The sequence below is a fragment of the Azolla caroliniana genome, unplaced genomic scaffold (assembly GCF_043228905.1).
Source record: "Azolla caroliniana isolate FFs.n. ecotype wild unplaced genomic scaffold, voAzoCaro1.0.p SCAF_18, whole genome shotgun sequence".
NCBI lineage: Eukaryota > Viridiplantae > Streptophyta > Polypodiopsida > Salviniales > Salviniaceae > Azolla > Azolla caroliniana.
The window spans coordinates 984106-1003081 of NW_028230453.1; the positions used below are offsets into that span (position 1 = coordinate 984106).

Consider the following 18976-nt stretch of genomic DNA (forward strand, 5'->3'; position numbering starts at 1 on the left):
CAAGCATTGGGCCTCTATTTGTAGGTGATCATGATCACGAGTGTAAAGATAGTTTGTAATTTTTTTTGCCGAGTTAGGTCTCATACCCACAAACTTCGATATTAATTATATAGGGTCCACTAATAGATTGAATGCATATGATTGAATACAAAATGATTTTTTATATTTATTAAAGTATCAACTCATGACCTTTAAATTAGATTATATTACATCAACGCTATTCCTCACACCACACATACTCAAATGAAATCAAGTGATTTTATTAATCAAATACTAGTTTGCACTTGGGATTTCGACCCTCTAGAGAATTTGTAAGCCATGTTGCTATTGATTTGATCCTTGTTTTGTTTCAACTTGTTTCATCTTGTAGTGTCCATTTTGTGTATTAAGTGCTGCTTAATATGGTTTGCAAGTAGCTAAGTACGACATTCCTAACTAAGCCCAATTCCATGTGTCCTAGCCACAACAATTGGTTTACTACTATTCATCTATGTCAACTAGCAACCACAACATCACATGGCGATTCCTAGTGGCAACAACCACAATGACCATCACCTTGCACAATAGGATAACAAACTTACCAAGTCACTATACCCTTCATCAGTAATATACCTTTATGGCATTAATATGCTCATTAGATTGATAAATTTTGCAGATCCATCAATTAACACCTTCACAATGTCGAGCATATTTTAGTGCTAAAATCACCAACTAAATTTATTCACTTTCATCTCATATTCAATTAAACCATGTCGTCATCTTTTGCAATCACATCCTGCTATTAGCCTAGAAATAAATTACTTTTCATCTTAATTCATACTTTCTTCAACTGTGGTCACACTAAACACACCTTCAAAGCATAACATATATGATGTGACTACCACCCAAAGCCATAATTCAAGGTTTCAGAACTTGCTTTGGTTTGGGAACCTTAATGATAGACTCTAATGTGATATGAAATCCTCAATAAGTCGAATCTTGAATTCACTAATTTTCATCAAGCTTTAAAACACTTTTGTTGCTAACACAACTTAGCCATGTTCATGAAGTGTGCTGGGTCAGAATTAATCAGCATTTGATATAATGTGTTGTATGAAAACCATATTTCATACATCAATCAAAATCAATGAAGAATATGCATCCTTAGCTCTCAATATAGCTTTAGATTGTTTTTCTCATATTTGAGCTAACTCACAATGAAGGAAATGGCTCAAAAATCATTAATGGCAATATCTACATGTTCATCATAACATCCTCAGTTTTTCAATCGACCACCTTGATGACAATCTCTAGAAAATTTTGAAAGATATAGCTAAACTTTACCGCCTTCATATTGCATTGCTGAACTCCTGATATTACAAAGATTTATCATCAAACACAAACTCACAATGATGGAAGTGTCTTGAAAATCACTTCTGACCAAATATACATTTTCATCACATCCTGAGTTATTTTAGTAGCCTTTTATACATTTTCATGCTGTCTTTGGTATTTGGGTGTCTATCTACACAAAAGATACCCTCTTGATATTCAATTCGTACCAGAAGCATCTGTTAGAAATCTGCCTTGCTTTTAATACTGTGCATCCTTTTCAGTAAACTGTGAGCTCTCCCACTGTATATAGATATCTTTGTCTTGCCCAGAAAATCCACACATTCTCAATGAATTATCAATCCATTGAGTCATAGCTGTATTTTTTAACGTAAAATTAGGTCCAATCATAAATAGAGAATCTAAAATATTAGGAACATGTAACAAAACCTTGGTTTATATCTGTCTATGTCATGATGCTTCTGTTCCCTTGCTGTTCCATGCCGCAACTTTTCTTTCAGTCTTGTCCCTCCACTACTACTGCAACTATATGTTGATTAAAAAAAGAAGTGTGAAATCAGTTTTTGTTCCAAAGGAAAGATATTTGCAAATACGTTGGGCACTTGGGAACTCAAGAATAAAGCTCCATATGAAGGATTCAAGTATCATAACAATCAAAGAAGGAACTTAAATGGATAAAGATAGAGGCGTTTTTCAAAAAAGTAAAAAAAGCAAGGCGTGGATACGAAGATTTAGATAGATAAAAAAGCTCGTTACTTCTTCCTCCGATACCCAAATTTCGAAAGAAAAGATTCATAAAAAAGCTGATGAGAGCTTTCCAAAAATAGTGATATAAAAAAATACCTCACATAGACTCAAGTATATTTACAAAAAAAGGAAGCAAGAATAATGCAACCAAAAACCTATAAATAGGAGGGTATTCTTAGCCATAGGAAGGGAAGAAAGAAGAATAGAAGGTCTACAAGAAGTGAGAGGAGGCTTGGTAGAAGAAGGAAGGAAGGAATAAAGGCAATTGTCATTTAGAGTCATAGAAAGAAGAGTTCTTTGGAGTTGTGTTTGTATTTGGAGTCTAAGAAGTTTGTCTTGTTCCCCTAATAGTATAATATAACATTATTTTCTCTTCCTCTCCTCTATCTTCTCTCTATCTCCCTTCATCAATAAGAAAAAAATACGCACTGTTTCAAATATGGCAATGAATGCTACCTTCTGTGTGCATCTTCATGCCTTCTCTTTTTCCTGTGGCATTTTCTTGACAATCCTCTTTCACCTGATCTCTCCACACTATCTTTGTCATGCTTGCGATATTCACCTTGCTTTTTACTCCTGCCAAAAGAAAAAGTAATTATAGTCACTAATTCTACAACTGCCAAAAGAAAATATTGCAAACATGCTAGACATCTACACTATAATTCAACTATCATACTCTAAATGTTTGAGCAAAGCAAATTATTAAAAAAAGAACCAAGATTCTAGACAATGCATCAAAACATAAAAAAGGAATGGGACTAGAGAGACTATTCAGTGATATAGATGATAGAGCTATATTGATGGAAAAAAAAACTTTTATCTCTAATGAGCAATCTTTTACCAAATTTACATTGGTCAGCATAATGACAAGAATATTTGAAACTTCTTTCACTCACCGAAGCCTTGAGCACCCAAACAACTAGGAGTAACTGAAAGAACATAGCCCTAGAAAAGAGAATAATACAAGAACTAAGACGCCCCGTCACTGGAATTAATATTTTAACGTTATTCAGATAAAATAAGCCTCAAAAGCTGAAACGATAGGACTGAATGTCATCACTTGTCATTTTAGTTACACATGACGGCGATCATATTCCCTTATACACACTGACTTGCTGGTTTTGCAGAGTTCTGGGTACTTGAAATTGTCCAGTCATTTCAGTACATGCACCCCAGGCATCTTGAATAGGTTCAAGAGAGATTGACAGAGAGCCACATGAGTATATCCAATAAACTGGCCAAATAGAAGTGTGCAATGGAGGTCAAAGAAGTAGACATGACGAATGGGAAGTTTCTCTGAGGAACACTCTCTAGGGACACGGTGCTGCCACACTTGGACTGTATCATTAGCAAAATGCTACATATATAGGAAACCAAAGAGCTACAAACTAACAAGTCAAAAGCAAAGTATGCAAAGAGGTGATTAAAAATAGACAAGCAAAAGGTCAACCTCTGCCTTGCTTGCTTAATATCCGCATTCTTGCCCTCCAAATTTTTCTGCAAGGTTTACTTAAGATACTATTTGACCTAATCTCTAATGTCGGCATAATTTTTGTGTTCCTGCCTCTCCATCCCTACCCTCTGTGTTTTTCTGCAAGGTTTACTTAGCATAACCTCTCCAACCTAATCACTGCTGTCCTAGCTAAGGAATATCATAGACTCAGAATGGATAGCAAGTGAAGATTTGGATCTCAAAATCCATGAAGATAGACCAGATCAATGGAGGCCCTGGGTAGTGCCCAAAGGGTGCTTAAGGCACCCAAAATGCACATTCCATGGATGTCAAAGAAGGAAAGGCAATGTCCAACGCCATTTGATCACACAAGAGGTCAATCATATGGGAGTTGATATACTAAGAGCCTTAAGAGGAAATGCAAAAAGAGATAGAGAAGCAGAAAATAAAGTTACATGCCTCTGTAAAGGAAGAATTATTAGACGCCATACAAAAAGACGTCACAATCTTCGTAAAGAAAGAACTCAAGGATAACATCGCGTAGTAGCTAAAGGATGAAATATCATCAAATTAGGCCTAAGTAGTAGCTATTAAAGTCAATTTACAAAACGGACAAGAGACAATGGAAAAATGCATCTCCACACTTCAAGACAATAAGGAACTGCAGACATGGGCTGAAATAGTCAAAGATGCCAAAGTTCCAGTCGAGCATGCTAAAAAAGAACTTAAAGTACTGTTACGAGACTTCAATGCACAAACTATGGACGAACAAACAACATTTTGACACAAGCAAGGCTATGAATTGGCAGAAGAAGTTGGTCTAAAGCGAGAATATAGGACAATCGTGATTGACTGTTACTTTCCTAAACTATATGGCTCAATCCTAGAGTCAGGCCCACCAAATGAGTTGGAGGCTCTAAATCCCTGTGGAATCCCTTTTCTAAATTCTAAATACCCTTATTCTCCTTCCCTCTGGAGCTGCGGTGACTTCAAGCTTCTTCTCCGTTATGAGCTCCCGAATATGATGAAACCGTGCCTCAATATGTTTCGTTTTCGCATGGTAGACTGGATTCCGAATGAGGTGTATTGCGCTTTGTGAGTCGCAATGTATGGTTTGTGTTGGATGACCGATTCAGCTTGTAGCCAAAAAATCAACTGAAAGTTGGTGCAGCCAGATTGCTTCCTTCGCTACTTCCGACACGGCAATGTACTTAGCTTCTGTGGTCGATAGAGCCATGCACTCTTGTAATTTTGATCTCCATGATATGGCGCCGTCGCCATAGGTAAATACATAACCTGTTGTCAACTTCCCATTGTCTGGATTGCCAACATAGTCGGAGTCAGTGTAGCCATCGACTTTGGTCAGATTTGCTGATCCGAAAGTCAGTTGTACATCTTCGGTTCCTCTTAGATACCTGAAGATGTGCTTGATGGCCTCCCAAAGCTTCCGTCCAGGTTTTGACATGTACCGGCTAACAACTCCTATGACATATGCAAGGTCAGGTCGAGTTGCCACCATTGCGTACATGAGACTTCCTACGGCCGATGTGTAGGGTATTCCGCTCATGCGCTTTCTCTCCTCTTCTGTGGATGGAGTCTTTGTCTGATAGTCAGAATGATGTCCGAAGCGGTGTTGGTGTTGGCTTTGCGTTCTCCATATTGAAGCGCCTCAACAACTTTCGGATGTAGTCGGACTAGGAGAGCCAAAGGCTCTTTGCTATCCAATTTCTCTCTATTCGCATGCCCAATATGTGTCGGGCTTGTCTGAATTCCTTCATCGTGAATTTGTGCTTTAGTTCTCCAATCTCTTCTTGATTGCTCCTTGCAATGAGCATGTCGTCGACATATAGGATCAGATAGATTCAGTACTCGTCGGCCAATTCCCGAGTGTACATACATGGGTCGAAGTTGGGTCGGCGGTAACCAAGCTGCTGAATGTAGGTATCGAATTTCTGATACCACATCCTTGGCGCTTGTTTTAAGCCATAAAAGCTTTTCTTCAGTCGACATACGAGGTGAATTTCCTCCCTCATCGCCATGAAGCCTGCCGGTTGAGACATATAGATGTCTTCTTCCAAGTCTCCATGTAGGAAAGTTGTATTGACGTTCAATTGCTCAAGCTCTAGATCTTCAGTCGCCACGACTCCGAGTCGGAGTTGAAGAGTGATCATCTTGACTACTGGTGAGAAAATCTCGTCGTAGTCGACTCCATGTTCTTGTTTGAATCCCTTGGTGACGAACCGAGCTTTGTATTTGGGCTTCTCTAAATCATATACATTTTTGTATCGGAAGACCCATTTGCAGGGCCACGGCTTCCTTCCAGCTGGTAATTTGACCAGCTCCCATGTCTTGTTTTCCTTGATCGAGTCCATCTCGGATTTCATGGCTTTTTGCCATTTTTCGGCATCCGGAGCGGCTATAGCTTCCTCGTAGGAGCTTGGTTCGCTTGCATCCGTGTAGTTGACGTAGTTGAGGTTCAGTTGATAGATCCCTTTGTCGGACAGGTATTGTTTGAAGGCTCGGTAGGTGTATTCACCCTAGATCAGCTGACTCCCATCGTTAGAGTAGTGGGCTTTTGCCGATTAGTCGATGGTGAGTCCCATCGTTTTTTGCTGAATGTCCTCATGAAGGACTTGGCCAATTGTTTCGTCCAGGTTCAACTTTGGGCAGTTGTTGGCGAATGTTGTGCAAAATAGCTCCAAACTCGTCTGTAAATTCGGAAGGAGGGCATGGTCTTTAACTTCTTCTTCGAAGTTAATCCCTTGAGAGGAGAGCTCGTACAACACCCGGCTGAAGGTGTTGATGTGAGAGGTCGCAGGATTTGTGTCTCATCTTCATATTGAACAGTTGTCGGATCAATATGAGCTTTGATGAGGACTTCTTCTCATAAATGGCCTAGAGCTTCTCCCACAGGGTAAATGCTGACATCTCTTTGGCCATGTTGAAGTAGACGTTCTCGGCCAGATACATTCAAATGGTTGACCAGGTTATCTCGTCCAGGGAGCGTCATTCATCTGTTGTCATCGAGGCTGGCTTGTTGTGCCGTATTGCCACGATTTGATGCCGGATGATCAGTACATCCTGCATCATCTCCTTCCATAAGGCAAAGTTTTTGTCGTCAAACTTTCGGATTTCTACTCCTATACCGGATGTTGAAGCCATGTTCTGTAGGAAGTGAGATTGTTGGCCTGGTCCTTTCCTTCAGTCGATTCTTCTCTTCTCAGGTTTTGTGTTGTTGTTGCTGCCGGATTGTAAGTCGTTCTGATACCAATTGTTGAGTGTTGCAAAATAGGATTGAGGACCTATTAGTGAGTCTAGCAAACAACGCAAGTAGTGATTGAGGTAGAGATGTGCACTGTGAATATATTCAGGAGAATGAAAGTAGAGAGTTGCACATATGAAGAGAGAGAGAGAGAAAGAGAGAGATGTGCTCAAAGAAAGACAATTTACATTAACCTCTAGATTAACCTCACTTATATAGTTAGGGTAATTTAGCCCTAACTATGAGGACGTGTTCACACTAGGATACAAATGGGCAGAGTGGGACTTTTGGCCCAGCACTCCAGCTCCTCAGATGGACTACAAAAGACAATTAAATGCCTTACAAACATTTTTCCCAGACAAAAGTTTGTTGGTAAACCTATATAAAAGTAATGTTGTTTAACACCACTCAATCATGGGTCAGATCAGAACCAGAATTCTTCTTGTGAGAGGAAAAAGTGGCATGCACAATCCTACTCATACCTAGAAGTAACATTCATATGGCCTCACTTCCCTAGGGTTGCCTATGCTCAATTTTCTCAGGGATATGCAGCTCTTGGTGCTCTTGAAAAACAATGAGCACATCTATAATTCCAAGAACCACAAACTAAATTGTAGTTATTTGATACATTTGTCGCAATGACTATTCTCGACAAAGTAGAAACCCTAACAAAGAAAATAACTTGAAAGATTTGGTGAGATATTTAGTCTCGATGATTGCCCCCGTGATAAGGAGCAAAGCATCAGTGCCCCATGATATAATTCGGACACAGATGGTTGCAGCCCCAATAATCACCAAGACATTACTCCAACCAGTGGCCGGTACCCAGCAGCTTTGGGAGCTGCCTAAATGAAGGTACTCAAGGTTGGCACTTATGTCATCAAAACAACTTGCTGAACATAGGGATAATCATTGTTGGTATGTTGAAACGCAACAATGGCAGCATTCACATGGCATAAGCACAAAGTCACTATCCCCATTCCAATATAACTTGGGACTGTCCCATTCTAAACATGACAAAAGCAGAAATGAAAAGAGTAATCTGAGCTGATATTATGAAATAATGGAATAGCATGGATCAACCCCACAACATCTCTTGGTAGCAAGATGGCCCACTATAACACAAACTTTCTATATGCATCAGAGGATGGATTTATACTTGGGCCCTCTTATATGGATATACATCTACGTCATGCATGCAGTGTGATATGGCAGCTGCAGACCTCTTCATGTCAGTTAGACATTGTGGTAGGCAGATATGCATGCACACCTCTGGCCTCTGGAAAATAGAATTTGCCAATTGTGTCACCAGGGTGTGGAATCTAAAGAGCACTATTTTTGTCACTGCACTTTTTTTTATAAAATAAGGGGAAGATATCATTGCCCTCTAACCAAAGCTTTGGACTATTTTTGCCACTGCACTTTCTTTATAGAATAAGAGGGAGATATCATAAGAGAGTGCTTGGGGCTGACTAGAGCTCAAGGGATGCAAGGAGAAGTTGTTGATGAACAACAATACAACCACACAAGCTCATCAACAAAGAACAATCACAACTTTCTTTGTTCCTGTCACTCCTACTCATGCTACAAGTCAATCAAGGGCTACACAAGTGGACTCCACCCCAGCACATTGCGAAAGGGTTGGGTTACAACAGATTGGGCAATAGCAATTTGTTGTGTATGTAGACCACCTCATGGATCGTGATCTTCCCACCCTTGTCATCGACAAATTAAGGCAATTATCTCCCACCATTTCAGGTGCCTCCTGCACTTCAGAGGTTTCTCCATTTTGGATCAACCTATGCTAGAGATATTTCGAAAACAAAAATTATAATTTATCTGTCTTAAAATCTTACATGTCAATGTGATTCTCTAGACACTTCTATTTTTATTCAGTTACACTTATTTTGATATGTTGTTCTCAAAGACAAGACAACATTTTAAGATGTAATATCTTGTTTGATTTATAGGCCATTCTGGTCTCTTAAAAGATGTTATTATATCTTTCTTTTTTTCTGACACATATATGCTGAAGATGTGATACCCCAACCATAGTGTCACAACAAACTTATATTTGAAAGAGATGCCCCATAATATGTCCAACATAAAAAAAGAAACAGAACTTCATATATCATTAAAAATTAATGTTTGCTTATTTGCAAAATTATGTTCACACAACTATCTCACCAATGTATATAATTATTTTATATTTTATGGGCACAGTAGGCTTTTATTTAAGAAACAGAGGAACACCTGTCATGACGATGATGATGTCTCTCCTTTCTTGCAGATTCCCTCCCTTCCATTAAGCTGTCTTCACAGGAACTACTTTCACTTTGATGTCTTCTCTTTCTGCAAAATAGAAATCCAATGAGATGACAGACTTCATGAAGCATATCATTACAAATATGTCGTTAGTGTACCTCTTGTCACATTTGTGCCTCTGTTTGGTACCATTTATACTAACTACATCCCCTTCTACTGGGCTGACTTTAGGATATTGTTCACGATTTTGCCTAGCCCCACATAAAAAGTAAATATTCAGAGATCATCCACTGGGCAATCTTAATCATAGGATCAGTGTACATAATTTCTATGCAGCATCTACCAGTTGTAATCTTTGCATGTAAAATTCACTGCATCCCTGTCAATTGAGCTCTCCCTATCCAGACTGTATGACATGGTTACAACCAACAATAAATAACTTTAAAAAATGTACATTAATAATACCCTGATTATAGACAACTAGAGGAACATATTCACAAGGTTCTACCTCTTATCACGAATTTTGTGATACCTCCCGTCTTTTGTGCTTTTCCTTCCTTCGGAACCATCATCACTATTTGCATTTTTGTATCGCCTTTCCCAGCAGATATGTTCAAACAATTCAGGAATCAGTATCAACAAAGATATTAGAAGATTGACTGACGTCACCTAACTAGATAAGCTTGACTATCAGAACAAATTATACCACCCCTTGCTTGAGCCATTATTTCATGTTCTAAAATGTACTCCTGAGCCATGTTTTTCAATCATCAACCCTAGAGTACATAAACAGCTCTGACACCAACACATTTTGTACACTAGAATAAAAAAACTCAGGGCAAGCCACACTCATCCAATTTTGACTGTATACCTTTTGTCATGGCTCCTTTGTCTGTCTTTTCTACTGCCTTCACTTTCTTTCAATATGCTATTTTCATAAGAACTGGTCTCACTATGGTCATCTTTGTGTCTCCGTTTCCTGCAAAATAGTAGCAACCACAACGTTTGGATTTCCCTCTTCTAAATCTTCAGCCAAACTATAAGACTGGAAAATTTACCTTGATACATGATAATCATGTGAATGATCTGAACTACGTTTTCCTCCATTCCTTGAACTGTATCTATCACTATGGTGCCTATGCTTATGTCTCCAATCTGTATCCTCCCAGTCACAACTTCTTCCACTGCTAGTTTGCATGGACTTTGGCAGGTGATTATCCCAATCAGCCCACTCATATTCCCCATGAGGATTCCTAAAGCAATGCAGGAAATTACAGGCAGTTCCATGGGAACACACCTGTCAACATTTCCTCATTCAATATCACATATGAATTACGATAGAAAGGAAAATAAAACATAGATGTTACAAAACAAGATACAGTACTCTATGACGGGATCGCATGTACTCCCCACAAAGTGCTGCTCTCCACCGTGTCAATGCAACAAACTCACATGTAATCTAAATTTGCAAAAGTGTTGCGTGAAATTAGACCATCCACATTATATCAAATTCTATGAAAGAAAAATAACAAGCTAATGATACCTGTTTCCCAGCATAAAACCGACCATTCATTCCATTATAAGCAGAAATTGCTGAATCCACTGACCTAAATTGTACATAGACATTCCCTCGGAGGTGAGATGATTCATTTCTGCATACCTGGCAAGAAGTGTACACATTAACAAAGAGAAAAATATAGCTCAATATAACCCAAAGGGATTGTATGCATGGATCATTAAAGATAAAACTCTAAAAACACATCCTGATTGACTGTGATTCTATTAGTACCTTAAAACTAACCAGCTCTCCATACTTCATAAACTCTCCATGCACATCCTCATAAAATTCTTCATAGTATTGTTTAATTTCTTCATCTGTATACTGCAAATAAGTATCAGCAATCACTCCTTTCATCATTAGAATAAAAAAAGGTCAAATAAACTGCATGCTCTTACTCACTCTTTAGGCCATATTACTGGATTCTGAGGATGATAATACATCATGGGATGAGATCACCCTAGCCCCATAAAAAAGTAATTGGAGAGGGACGAAACATGGGTGCAACGAGACACAATTAGTGGCACAGAAGAAACAATAAAGAAATGGGTGATCCACAAGAATTAGAATTAGAATTAGAATTTTTATCGTCCATAAAGAGCCCAGAAGATTGAATCATGGAGGATCTAAATAGAAATAAGGTGGGCTACAATGCTTGACGAAATAAAACTATCGATTACCTCAAGCCTGAGTTAATGGAAGCTAAAGAGGAGATAGCAAAGTTACCAACAAAAGGACTCATGGGTGGAAATGTTCTTGAAGCAATAAAGTGGATTGAAGTAATAAAGAGATGAAAGCCACGAACATCATAGCCCACCTTACTACAACTTTAACCATTATCAAGTTGACTTTGGAAGAACAAAGGAAATAAGTGAGATCCTTTCACATCTGGGTAACTGGGCTCAAGAATAGTGAAAATGTGGAGAAAGAAACAAATGAGCTATATGAACTCATGGGCATGGATAACAAGAAGAGGAAAGAGGAAGAGACCTGGAGAAGGTAGAGGAAGAAGGTTTTATTCTACAACATGATGTCCTCTACAACATGGTGCTCTCAGAAAACAGGAATTTTCTTTGTGGATTACCTTACATTGTCCAAATTGCACACAGGAGGGAATGCATACTAGACATCAAGGCAGCTAGAGAGGCAGAAAAAGTTGCTTTCAATAGAGCAGGAAGAGTGGTGATACTAGGGAGACATATTGTATGACAATGCAAGATATATGGGGCTAGTTTGAAGTCAACATGGGATTGTAATGGGTCATTATGATTGAAAGTGGGAGCTAACAATTGGCAATGGTTAAGTTTGATGCAAAACCAAATCACGAAACCGTGGCTTAATGGCTTAAATGTTTGGTTAAATTCCAAATTTGAAAAAATCGTTTTTGGTTTAATTTGAAGTTGTATATGTTTGACAGTTTACAGTTTATCAAGCTTCAAATTGTGGCTTAAATTAAATGACTTAAACTGTGATCATGTGTTCGTTTAACGGCGGATCATTTTGATAATATAAATTGATATAAAAATCATAAACCCTAGCATCTCTGTTATAAATTGAAGTTTTTATATTACCTTCGTAGACTCATATATTTTTACATATGTTTTCCATATTTTAAAGTTGATAATTTTCATTTCTTTTTAATGCAAAATTATTTGCACAACAGTTTTGGTTTGAGAACCTGTTTAAACAGTTGAATTTAAACAATTTCAAGGTTGGGTTTGGTTTGGCTTAAGTTCGAGACTCACAAACCAGTTTGCCTTTGAATCGAATCAGACTTTTGCTGATTGCTAGTATGTGTCTTAGAGGAGAGTTGCAAAAGCAAATCTTATACCTTCCATTAAAAGACACATCCAGTATCTAGTAACCCTATTACAAAAGAGTCAATATACATCTAAGAGTGAATTTTCAAACAACAAATATGGTGGAGCAGAGAGCGTAATGGAGTTTCTGTGCTTTTCAAAGAGTTCCAATGTCTCATATACATTGTTCATAAAGATTAGATTGCTGAATACACGTGGGCTAGACTGTGAGCAGATGAGGGGAGACAGCTAAACATTCCTATAGGATATTTCTCTCCTAGTACTTCCCATTGTGCCTTTTCCTGAGAGCAAATCCTGGTTTTAGATGAGGATATTTGAGCATTCTTGAGAGATGGAGGTGTGATCTTGCTTGAAGAATTTAACGCTAGAACTGCATGCCACCAGCCCTCTTTCTCCGAAACTTCAAACAGAGTTGGGCTTAAGTTGGACAGTAGCCACCTGCAATCATCTTATTTGATTATAGATGAGGATATTTTGGAGTTCTTGAGAGATAGAGATGTGATCTTGCTAGGACAGCATGCCACCAGCCCTTTTACTTCGATACTTAAGACAGTCGGGTTTGAGTCAGACATCATGCCACCACCAAGAAATTGATTCAGCATAGTTGGACTTGACAGAACGCACAAGAAATTGATTCAGCATACCAGCATCTGAGGTATACTTACAGCTTGGAGACAGATGAGGTATATATGGGAAAGATCTACAAACTCCTTCTGTAGAGAATATCCCACTGCCTTCTCACAGAGTTGACACAGATATTGGCTGAGACTCTACTGTGGCTCAGCTTTCCATATACTACCCAGACAAGGAGATCACATTCAGTTACTATAGCTCAGAACAGCCAGTAGTCTAAAGCAATGAGAGCCTGACTGAAGAGAAGGGTGATTTAGGCCTCTTTACACACAGTCAGGCACATTATGACTACTTCCAACTCTTCGATGAATCGGAAATTGGTTTACTATCTGTCGTCATCCATGGGGGTACTTTGCGGAGCCAAATCTTAATCTCATTTAAGTGGTATGGTGCTGCTAGATGACATTTGGTTCATTATCTTCTTCATATATAAGAGGTAGGCAATTTCAGGCGCTACAGCCCTACTTTAACTGGGCCACTTCACGTTTGATTATTATTAACGTGAGAAACAGAATAAAGAAAAGGCAAGCAAGTTTTACCTGACTTAACTGAAAAGCCATTTTCCTCTCTGCAAACTCCAGGAGAAAGTGGACTTCAGGAAATCAGCAAACCGAAACATCATTGTAGCTAACGGAAAGGAAATCAACTGAGACTCTGTTAGAACCAGCTAGTGAAAGCAGATTACACAAGGAAAAGGGAAGGCATTGTCTTTAGTCATCTCAACAGTGAGAAGATGAGCGTCCTTCTATCTCAGTTGAAACAAGATATGTATCAGTTATTTAGGACTCGAGATTCCCCCCATATATCAGGTTATAGAGTGCAAATTTGGGTGCCTAGACTTAACAATCATTACAGATCTGGATGCACCATTGGTGGGTGGAAATTGATGGAAAGACCTCCGATGATGCATCACTGATGGATTAGGTCTGATTCACTTAATCTTCCTAGATTCAGACATCGTGCAAGCTCAGACTCACTTGAATTGTTAAAAAGAATGAAAATGTAGAAGAGATACGGGTAGAGTTGGCTAGGGGAACCCTTATCAGAGGTGGATTTTGTACTAACTTTGAAGCTTTTTGTGTGATCATATCATAGACAAATAATCATTTTATTTTTCTTTTCTTCTTTTTATGTCTTTTCTTTTCTGTATCAGGGTTGTACCCTAATGGTAAGCCGTCTTCTTGTTCCCCCACCCATCAGCGTTCAAATATTACTAATTGCACTAACTCTTACTAAATGACATTATGGAACATAGGGGATGAGCATAATAACTCCTGGTCTCTGCCGGACAAACTCATCTACTCAGCTATGTATCAATCTCTAGTCTCTCCCTCTCTCATTTTTTGCTTTAAAAAGGTGGTTATACATACCTATTAGCACCCTCTCTCTCAAACACAAAGTGGAAGACCATCTTTCCCACGACATTCTTGGACCAAGCTTTGAGCATTGACCAAAAGAAAGTGAAAAGGGAAAACAAAATTTAAACTTAACACAGTACACAGTGTAATCTTCCATTTGGAATGTATAGCTCAAGAACTGATGATCAGTTTATCATGCATAGATATGGCCAAAATCTATGATATCTCTACTCGCATCATAAATACCAAAAGAACTAGCATTACGACATTTAATTTTGATCAATTAAAAGAAAAGAGCAAACCTGACATTAAGAGAATGAAATTTTAGTCTTGCGTGTGGTCTTGGTAGAAGGATAAAGGCAATGCCTTTATGGTGATCACCAGAAGTTAAAAACATATGTACCCAAAATGATTAAGGAAATCACCACCTAGTGATAAACACATGCCTGTTTTATCAATCCTTACTTGAATTTTCAAGATTACAAAATACAGACATTTACCAAAAATTGAACATGATGTAAACCGGGATTCATCCATAAACAAGACAAACATAATCAGGATACAACGTTAACACACTCTGTCTTATATCTCCCCAGCCATAGCTGCTAGTCCTCGTTGATGGTGTTGTTGAAAGTGTGCTTCTGAGGTTATGGTTTAAGGAGAACAGTACTAATCTTTCTAATGTGAAGTGACATCAGGCACTGATAAAGTAACATTGAAAAACACTAATTTGTTTAAAACTTGACAGAGCTAAAAAGCTATGACAGACCTCCAGCCCTTCATCATGATCCAGTGGTAACCCAGGGCCATTATACATGTTCTTGATAAGTAAAGTACAAGATTTGTCTGGATACACGTGCACTCTGCTACAATTGACGCCGAATCGGCACACTCCAGTTTTAATGTGAAATGGACAATGGGTTTTATCCTGGAAAATACAAGAAACAACATTAATCAAATGTTATGACAGCTGATCTATAAAGGAAATGAAACATTCTTTTCCTATTTTCATGATAGCTTACATATGATGGAGATTTCCCATTAGCTTGAAAAATCTACTGCAAGAAATTTTGGAAATCTAAAGAGTAAATTTAATTTTCTCTTAAATGTGAGGGTTACCAAGATAGCTCCATATCATCATTCTTGATGCTTAAACCGATAAACATTAGATATTCATACACACATACACAGCAAATACACTACCGCATGTATTGCAAAGAGCATTACTGCCGTATGTTTATTGCAGATGGAATAAAGACAACTAGATGAGAGCCACATCCCAATTTCTCAAGAATCTATCTATCTATATATATACTTGAAATCATACAATCATCAACATGAAGCATAGATCTCAAAAAGCACTATTTTGGATATACATCACCATGTTATGAACATGGTAGAAACTTTTAATGGCATACTTTTCCAAGTCTCTAAGTAGCCAATTCACAGCAGACCACTCTAGTGTATAGAACAACAAAATATAGACTTGGAATTGCTATCCAGTTTCCTCTCAAAGATTGTTTATGTAGTTAATCTCTCCATTTCCAATAAATGACTACATCTCCATGACAAGATTTCATGATTTTGAAATTGAACATGGTATTTTTAATTAATTGATGAAAGTTAATTGAATTAAGTAAATGGCTTACCTGTTCTGTCCCAAAATTTGGAGTTTGTTCAATAGTAGTTAAGGGGTTTGATCGGGCCAATTTCTTTTGTTCCTCAAATGCAGCCATTTGTGGAGGCAACGGATTTGAAACAGGACGTTCACGATCACGATGCATGTTCATTGGAGCCAAAGGATTTGATACTGGTTGGTCATCCTGAATAAAGCCATACTTCAATCAATGAGTCATAAAATGAGAAAATGATGGGCTCAGTCAAAGAAATATCAGCCAAATTCGCTAAACTTTGGGTTCAAAATATTTAGGAAGGTAACAAAATCCAATACAAATATTTCAATTTTTCTACAAAGTTCCTAGATAATTGTAATATCTCCTTCCAATTTCCTATTATGTCACAAAACTTGGCAGAAACTAATACCTTTATTCACTAAAATGACAGTCTAAATTTGGAATTTGCAAGTTGAAAATATTTATAAAGGCAATAAGATCAAACAGAAGTATATTTTTTCTATGAACTTTCTGTAAATTTCTGGTGCTTTCTCCCAATTTCCGACAATTTCATGCATGATTCAGACTGAGAAGGGAACTTAGCAAGCTTTGATACTAAATTGTTATGAATATGTGGATTTTTCTCTCAGTTTTGGACACGTGTCTGAAAAAAATAAATTAACGAGAGAAAATCAAACCCAAACTATAGACTCTCTGCGAAATTCCTACAAATTTATGTGTTCCCAATCTCCAATTAATTCATGCATGAAAAATTGAATAAATACACAACATAAATATATACTTTTCAACTAGCTTCCTATAAGATTTAGTAAAGAAAACTCTGCCAATTCGTAAACATGATATATCTGAAGCAAGAATAGAATTACCTTGTCGGATATGGTTTTCTGATACTCGCTTCTTCGAATTCGAACCTTCTTCTTGCGAACAATGATCTCATTTCCTTCCCATATGATCTCTGGGGGAGCATCGTCATCAACATACATCCACTCTTCTTCTTCTTCTTTCCTTCGTTCTTCATCTTCTTTTCTCTTTCTTTCCGCATCTTCTTGAGCTTTCTTTTCTCGCTCAAGCCAAAGTTTCTCCTGGATTTCTAGCTCTTTTCTTTCTTTTTCCATAGCTTCAGATTCTTTCTGAATAAGGATGGGATCTTGAAGAAGTCGTTCTGCTTCGATTCGAGCCTCACCTGCGGCTTTCTGTCTGATCTGCCTACGCTTCTCTTTCTTTAAGTTCTTCCGTTTCTGCTTACGTGATAGTACAGTAGGAAGGGGTACTTCTTCGTTCTGAGGTTTCTCCACGGCCATGCCAATGGCCATCGCCATCGCCATCGCCATCGTCGAATTCTCTGCAAGTTTTTTCCTTCGTCTACCTTATTCTTCTTCTTCTTCTTCTTCTTCCAAATATTTTTATATTTCCCAAAATGCCCTCTTCTTTTCCTCCATTTTTCCTTAATTCCACAAATGCCCTCCTCTTATTGCTATTCCCCAGAAATACCCCCAAACCTTCACTCAATTTCCACAATCACCCTCAAGGGTTGTGAGCTTTGCGATCTAAAGCTTGAGCATTAACTAACCGCTTGAAGGCAAGCACCTTGCCCAAGCCTTGAGTCAAGGGGTGGGATATCTCAAAGCTCTACACTCCCTAAACCCTAAATGCCGAGGATTGGGAGCATGAGCACTCAAACTTGAGTTGTCCTTTGAGGATTTGCCTCCTTGAAGGCTCTACATAGTTGTTTCGAAGCAAGGGCACTCCATAGTCTTGTGGATTGCAAACTTGATGCGCTTAAAGGCTTTAAACCATCAAGCACTCTCCTTTCCCTGTTCATAGCTCGAAGGTTTTGTTCAAGTGCTTTAAGCCTAACATAGGGTGGCAAGTATAGGGTTTCGAAAAGTAAGAGGGTGAAGTAACAAGAAACCACAAGTGAGTTTAGAGGAGATCCTTGAGTTTGGCGTAGTGAGTCTATGATCAACAACCCTGTCGCCTTTTGCTATCATAGGCCTCCTATGTACCACCTTGATTCGCTATTGCATGGTAATTCATGCATCGCAAAAGTACATCTCCCTTTCAATTTTAAGACCCATTTCAGCACTCCTTTGAACATAACCTTGACCTATTATAAACTTAGTTTCTAGGTGCTTTTCTCCATTGCACATACCACATCGTGACACAATAAGAGGTTCTTTCCCTTTATCAAGTTGATCGTCCAAGGGAGTTGGACCACTGTATTCCATATCAGTGACAAGTCGGTCGAGGACGATGTTAATCACAAATTCTCTCCTCCTCCCTCAAGTGAGACTATAATTAAGAAATTATTGGAGCCCTTGTATGACTTGGGCCTTAAGTATTTATACTATAAGACAAAGTTGCCTAATAAAATATTAACCATGCCTTAGTCAAATGAGTTATTATGTGATACATCCAACATAGAGAGTGATAACAATGTCGATAACTAACACATGGCCTTCATCAACCACTCGACCAGTAGAAAGGAATATACGGGAGCTTTAACTTAGATATTAGTAAGGCTCAAGACTTACAGCTCAAGAAGAAGCTAAAAAGTTACCAAAAACTGGCTTTCATATCTCTTTTACAAAAGGTTTGTTTCCTTCCACATAGGGGTGTCCATTTGGCCTAAAGCTCTAGTGCAAGGTTTTTTAGAAAAAAAAGAAACCAAAAAATAGATTGCCATAGACACGGGTTCAAATGACTCTTATTATTTGGGTTTCCTATTTGTGCATGCATGCATGCTGGTTTAAGTAGTTTCGTCTATCCATTGAATCTACAAACACGGTATCGTAAGTACCAATGATGGTGACCGCATTTGCTGGCATGTGATTTTTTAACGTAAAGTCGGGTCCTTGTAAATAAGCGAAGCTAGGTGCTCTTATTTTTTATTTTATTGTGAAAAGAGATATGC

General features: G+C 38.2%; 1 protein-coding gene across 2 annotated transcripts; it reads right to left on the reverse strand.

The window, feature by feature from the left end:
• Window positions 1–1307: 1307 nt before the first annotated feature.
• On the reverse strand, window positions 1308–17447 carry LOC147851968 (Zinc finger C-x8-C-x5-C-x3-H type family protein). Of its 2 annotated transcripts, none has more exons than XM_087333858.1 (15): window positions 16929–17447; window positions 16078–16251; window positions 15198–15356; window positions 10849–10941; window positions 10603–10719; window positions 10444–10518; window positions 10118–10356; window positions 9930–10038; window positions 9568–9659; window positions 9403–9465; window positions 9218–9310; window positions 9048–9146; window positions 2536–2655; window positions 1762–1851; window positions 1308–1688 (listed from the first exon to the last, which is right to left on the reverse strand). In XM_087333858.1, the coding sequence occupies exons 1-15, from the start codon at window positions 17391–17393 to the stop codon at window positions 1670–1672; spliced, it is 2007 nt and encodes a 668-aa protein (XP_087189984.1). In that variant the 5' UTR covers window positions 17394–17447; the 3' UTR covers window positions 1308–1669. The 2 variants fall into 2 exon arrangements, with proteins under 2 accessions (XP_087189984.1, XP_087189983.1); XM_087333857.1 differs by having other exon boundaries at window positions 1762–1857.
• Between the last annotated feature and the right edge of the window lie 1529 nt (window positions 17448–18976).